A 6,441-nucleotide genomic window follows, 5' to 3' on the forward strand; every position below is an offset into this window, starting at 1 on the left:
AGCAGGAAGAAAAGCATCAGAGTTCTCCAGTGGGTTAGTTCTGTGATCTTCAATAGGAAAATCACTGGGGATTGTAGATGAGAACTCATCAGCTGGTTGAGATACATTATAATATGGATGTTGAACAGATAATCTAGCTGAATCCGTAGGGAGTGAATGTCCAGAAGTTCTTTGAAATATTTGAGAACAGAGGCCAGTGGTGGCTGCCCAGGGACAATCATTTGTTTGTTGAGAGAAAGAATCTAACCTATCATCCATTTCTTCAGGCAGCTCAACAATGGAGTTGTCAAGAGACCCATTTTCCAGTAGATCAAAGTTGAAGTCTGAATAATCTAATGATCTGTAGAGACCAAAATTGTAGCCACACATACTATGGTTGTCTATAGTGAATGTTTCCCGGTATATGAACACAGGTATGCACATTACAAAAGCCACCACCCAGATACATCCACAGATAGTGAAGGCTGTCCCCACGTTGCGATGATTCTGGCACCAGATTGGCTTGAGTACCAAAAGACAGCGGTCCAGGCTAATGGCGGTCAGCAGGAAGACGCTGGCAAACATGTTGAGGACAATGGTGGAGGGGATGAGCTTGCATAGGAATGAGCCGTAGGGCCAGCGTCCTTGGAGAGCCAAGTGAACCAGAGAGAAGGGCAGGGAGAGGCAGCAGAGAAAGTCAGCCAAGGTGAGATGGAGAAACCAAACTGTGCTCACACTTCGTTGCATCTTTAGGCCAGCCACCCACAGCACCAGCCCGTTGCCTGGCAATCCCAGTAGGAAAGTGAAACTGAGAATGACCATGGAGAGAATTACTTGGGGTTCATCCCAGGGCTGTGATGGTAGGTCAGTTGAATTGGTCTCAGCAGAGAAAGACTCCATTGCTAAACTTTTATAAAAATATAAACAAAAATGTTAAAACTATCTTTAAAAAAATGCATATTCTTAGAATTCTAGCCTCCCCACATAAAGATGTAGAGTCACAAAGACCCTCACACTGTTTTAGTTTTATTTTCTGACTTCACATTGGATTACACAAAAACATTCTCTGAAAGACAATTTAAAATCTACTATATTGACATAGAGAACAGACTTGTGGTTGCCAAAGGGGGTGGTGGGGGAGGGGAGTACTGGGAGTTTGGGATTAGCAGATGCAAACTAGTGTATATATAGGATGGATAAACAACAAGGTCCTACAGTAGAGCACAGGGAACTATACTCAATATCTGTGATAAACCATAATGGAAAAGAATATATATATATATTTATAGCTGAGAAATTTTGCTGTACAGTAGAAATGAACAGAACATGGTAAATCAAGTATACTTCAATAAAATTTTAAAAAATTTTTTCTTTTTAGGCCGTGCTCTGCACCGCCTGTGGGATCCTAGTTCCCCGACTAGGGGTCAAACCCAGGCCCTCGGCAGTGAAAGCTCAGAATCCTAACCCCTGGACCACCAGGGAATTCCCTCAGTCATGTCTTTTAGATACAACCTCATTTTTTCCTTTTGCTGTCAAATTTATCAAGAGTTGTTTTCCCTCTTTGTGTTGATTTCCTTACCACTCATTTCTTTCTTATTTGTTTTTTATGAGTATAACTTGAGAAAAATAGCTTGATTATTGCAGAAACAGAAATCATTCATGGAGATAGGGAACTCCCTGGCGGTCAAGGGGTTAGGACTCCATGCTTCCACTGAAAGAGGTGCAGGTTCCACCCCTGGTCGGGGAACTAAGATCTCGCAAGCCACTTGGCATGGCCAACAAAACAAAATAAAACAAAAAAGGAAATCATTCATGAAGAAACTTAGAAAACATAAGCAAGCAAAAATAAGAAAATAAAAATGTCATATACCACTAGTCAGGGATTTTACTATTTTAGTATCTTAATTTATATCCTTCTGGATCTTTTTTCACATACATACATGTATACTATATGTATGTATATTTTTTGTTAAGCAAAATTTAACAAAATTAGATTATACTGTGCATATTGGTTTAAAATTTTTTTTAATTGTGGTGAAATACATATAAAACTTACCATCTTAACTTTTTTTTAAGTGTACAGTTCAGTAGTGTTAGGTATATTTACACTATTGTGCAGCCAATTTTTAGAACTTGCTCATCTTGTAAACCCGAAACTCTATACCTATTAGAAAACAACTCCTCACTTCCCTTTCCCCACAGCCCCTGGCAATCACCATCCTACTTTCAGTTTCTATGCATTTGACTCCTCTAGATACCTCATATAAATGTAATCCTACAGCATTTGTCTTTTTGTAACTGGCTTATTTCAGTTGGCAAAATGTCCTCAAGTTTCATCCATGTTGTAGTGTGTGTCAGAATTTTCTTCCTTTTTAAGACTGAATAATATTCCACTGTATGGATGTACCACATTTTGTTTATCCATTCATCTGTCGATGGATATTTGAGTTGCTTCCACATTGTAGCTACTGTGGATAATGCTGCTATGAACATGAGTGTAAATGCATGTTGTTTTATATAAACTGCTTTCTTTTATCACTTTTATCAGTTAGCAGTCTCCACATTATACAGTAAGATTGTACCTTAAGGAATACTCAGACTTTATCCGTTTTTTCCAGCTGTCCCCAAAATAATCCTTTCTACCTGATTTGTCAACAATTATATCCAGTCTAGGATCACACTGCATCAGGATGCTTCTTCAGTCTCTTAATGTAGCATTGTTTCTCTTTTTCAAGGATACTGGCTTGTTTTGGGGTCTGTTGTTCTCACCACTCACTTCACACCCCTTTGTAATTGGTCTTCTGCCCCATGATGCTGCTAAAACTAACTCTAGATAACAAACCCAAGCATCTTTTTCTCTGTCTTCATCCTCCACAATATCCATGTCATTTGATACACTGGCTTCTTAACACTTTCTTCTCTTGGCTTCTGTGACATTACCCTTCCCTGATTTTCAACATTCCCATAAACATACCCTACTTTATAGCTTTCCTGAACAACTCACTATTCCAAGTCAGAACCATTTTCTATTCCTTGGCTATGCTGTTTACTTCTATATGGAATTATATCCTCCACCTTAACCTCCTCTTTCCTCCATTCTTAATCTCTATCTGTTGGAATCCTAGCCATTCTTTAAGATCAAGCTCAAATATATCTTCCTTGAAACTTCTCTTATAATCCCAGTCATAATTTATTTCTTCAGCCTCCTATTTTTGGGTGTGTTAGGGGGTTGAACTTCTTTTCATATTCTCTGTGCAATGATGCATTTCATCTTGTATTATAATTCTTTTTGTGGCTGTCTTATCTATCATTCTGGCCTTAAGTTTCATAATGGTAAAAAAGAATCTTGTTCCTAAATGCTCGCTCCACAGAATTTAGCACAATTAAAGATTACTTGAATGGATAGATGCTCATTTTGGGGGTTAACTTTTTTTCTTTTTCAACTAAATGAAAAATTCTTATTCTTGCCCATTTAATCCAGTGAGGATGCTGTCTATTCTAACTTCCTTTTTTGTTTTCCAGTTCCTAATTCTTACTGGCTGTAACAGCATTTTACGTTTCCTTTTGTAGAAGTCCAAAATACTGTGTGACTTGAAGCTGTTCTGCTGAGTTTACAAGCTGCCATAGGGATTAGCAGAAGTTAAAATAACTAAGACAACAAAATACTAAAAAAGAAGAAGTGATTCTCATTTTCCTTTCAGTAACCTTGCTTATTCCAATATTCAAGTCCTGTCAGGGTCACCTCCTTCGCTGTTGTATGTGGCAGCTACCCTGATCCATTGCCTACACACACATTCACGCATAGACCCATAAAATATTGAGAGACCGATAGAGTCATAGAATTCTAGGACTGAAAGGAAAGTTAGCAATCATCTCTTCTTGTCTCTATTTTTATTTTGTAGTTTTGGACACTGAAACTCAGCAAATTAGGGGACTTTTACATATTCACAACTAGGAGGGTTGTCATATCCTAGGTCCAATGACTGTCAGGCCAATACTCTTTTTACTACAAATAATCACATAACTGAAAAGCCTTTGGGATTGCTAATAAAGGGAAAGGCACCAAGAGCCGCACAATAATAAAGAATAATAAGGAAGTGATAAAGATTGAAAAGAGCAAAATTCCAATACAAAGAAATTGAGTCATCTGGCGTGAGCTATATTTTAAATATTACATAGTATCTGTCTTGAAATGAAAGTATATATGAATCAGAATCTTAAAAATCTTTCTGGGCAAGATAACATTTTATATTTCGACAAGTGTTTTGGCTGAAAAGTACCTCAACATTTTTTTTTTTTTTTTTTTAGTTTTCAATACTGAATTGGCCAACAAGTAATTAAAAAGATAAGTAAAATCCTGAAGAAAAAATAGGCAGGGGCTTCCCTGGTTGTGCAGGGGTTAAGAATCCGCCTGCCAATGCAGGGGACACGTGTTTGGGCCCTGGTCTGGGAAGATCCCATATGCCGTGGAGCAACAAAGCCCGTGCGCCACAACTACTGAGCATGTGCTCTAGAGCCCGCGAGCCACAACTACTGAGCCCACCTGAAGCCCACGCGCCTAGAGCCTGTACTCTGCAACAAGAGAAGGCACCACAAGGAGAAGCCTGCGCACCGCAGTGAAGAGTAGCCCCTGCTCGCTGCAACTAGAGAAAGCCCACGCACAGCAACAAAGACCCAATGCAGCCAAAAATAAATAAAATAAATTTATTTTAAAAAAAAGAAAAAAAAAGAAAAAATAGGCAATCGATGATTTGGAAAACAAAACTATTGGAGAAAGCTGGAATCAAAGGTGAGAAGGAGAAACAGCCAGTTTAAGACAGGGAAAAATGATGTAAAAATTCAATATTCTTTCCCGAATGAAAATATTAAGAACAAAGATAAATAGAATGTGGAATATTTAGAAAAAGAAAAAGGTGGACATGGGAATAAAGCAAAAGAAATAAAAGTTAGGGAAGGAATAAGGGGAAATAGAAAATAATGACTCTCAAACCATTATCAATAATGAGCAAAACAAGCTGGGCACAAGTCCTCAGGTGTATATAGGTTTCCTTACCAAAAACCCGAGATAGTAGCTGAAGACTTCAGCATGGATCTGGAGGTCTCCACGAGTCCTGTCTTGACCACAGTCAAGTATGTTTAGGAAATTTGCTGAGCACCTCCTCTTTCCTCTCTCTCTTTGTTTCTGATGATAAATTAAACCCAACACTTTTGACAACTATCTGACTCCACAGGAAGAGTTTCAAAGTGAGTCATTTCTAAATGTTTCATGTAAGAAAAGTAAGAAAAACAGAAGTGGGAGAGCATGGCTCTCAAAAATTTTCTGCAGGACACAGAGTATGCTTAGAGAGAGAGTACTTTTTACATCAGCTTCCCACTTTATAGGTTTTTGGATTTGCTTTGTTTTGGAAATGCACAAAAATGATCCTATGGTATGTGAGAGTGGGGTTGGGGAGTAACTGGGGGCAGTAACCTGCACAACTGCATGTAATGAATTTCAAGTAACATCTCTTATATGCTTAATATGTGTCAAAGAAGTTTGTCGTGCAAAAATCAGATGAATTAAACTATGTTCTAATCTCTAGAGATTCACAGTCTGGTGAGAGTATGTACCCATACAACAACAACAAAAAACATCTGTAATACAATTCAGACTATAATGATAGAAATAGCAGTAGAAGTAAAAGAGTAGAAAATAACATGTAGGGGTGTGTTTAGCCTGGGGCAATCTAGGAAAGTCTTAAGGTAGAAATAAGGTCTGGGCAGGTTCTTCAAGAAATATGGGACTTCTCTAGAAAGAGGTGACAAGCTGTTTACTTTTACTATCTTTATTATTATTATTTTGGGGGCCATTTCAGGGCATGTGGGAATCTTAGTTCCCCGACCAGGGATTGAACCCGTACCCCCTGCAGTGGAAGTGCAGAGTCTTAACCACTGGACCACCAGGGAAGTCCCCACATCATACTTTTTAAATTATTCTATATTATACCATTTAGTCAGTTATTCCCCTTTTCATGGATATTCTGTTTTTATCAAATTTTAAAACAGTTATAAACAATGTTTCAATGAGTACTCTTGCATTTTACACATCTATGAAATTTTCTGTAGAATAGTTTCCTAGGACTGTAATTGCTAAATCTATGTATGTGAACTTACATTTTTGAAAGGTATGGCATTTCCCACTAAAGAGACTCCACCAATTTACACTTCCATCAACGGTGGCCAGGGTATCTATTCCATTTGCAAAAGGTAAGGTCTTTATCATTAAGTTCAGTATCATAAACAAGTACTCTGCTCTTAATGTAGACACTATGCTTTGCACTGTAGGAGATGCAGAAGCAATGAAAGCTGTAAATATATAATTATAATTGAGTAAGGGCTGCTAGCAGGGTAGTCCTGGGAACATGGAAGAGGGAAAGACATTCTCACTGAAACAAACATGAAGATAATGCACTGAAGAGATAA

General features: G+C 38.0%; 1 protein-coding gene across 1 annotated transcript in view; it reads right to left on the bottom strand.

Moving 5' to 3' along the window:
• The window catches only part of C3AR1 (complement C3a receptor 1), a 5,677-nt gene extending 610 nt beyond the window's left edge, over positions 1–5,067 (bottom strand). The window contains exons 1-2 of the mRNA XM_007469368.1: positions 5,033–5,067; positions 8–886 (exon numbers count right to left, since the gene is read on the bottom strand). Coding sequence (XP_007469430.1) covers positions 8–886; positions 5,033–5,067 — 914 coding nt within the window. The remainder of the gene's footprint in view (positions 1–7; positions 887–5,032) is intronic.
• Positions 5,068–6,441: the final 1,374 nt, after the last annotated feature.

Source organism: Lipotes vexillifer, unplaced genomic scaffold (genome assembly GCF_000442215.2).
Source record: "Lipotes vexillifer unplaced genomic scaffold, Lipotes_vexillifer_v1.1 scaffold395, whole genome shotgun sequence".
Classification (NCBI taxonomy): Eukaryota; Metazoa; Chordata; class Mammalia; order Artiodactyla; family Lipotidae; genus Lipotes; species Lipotes vexillifer.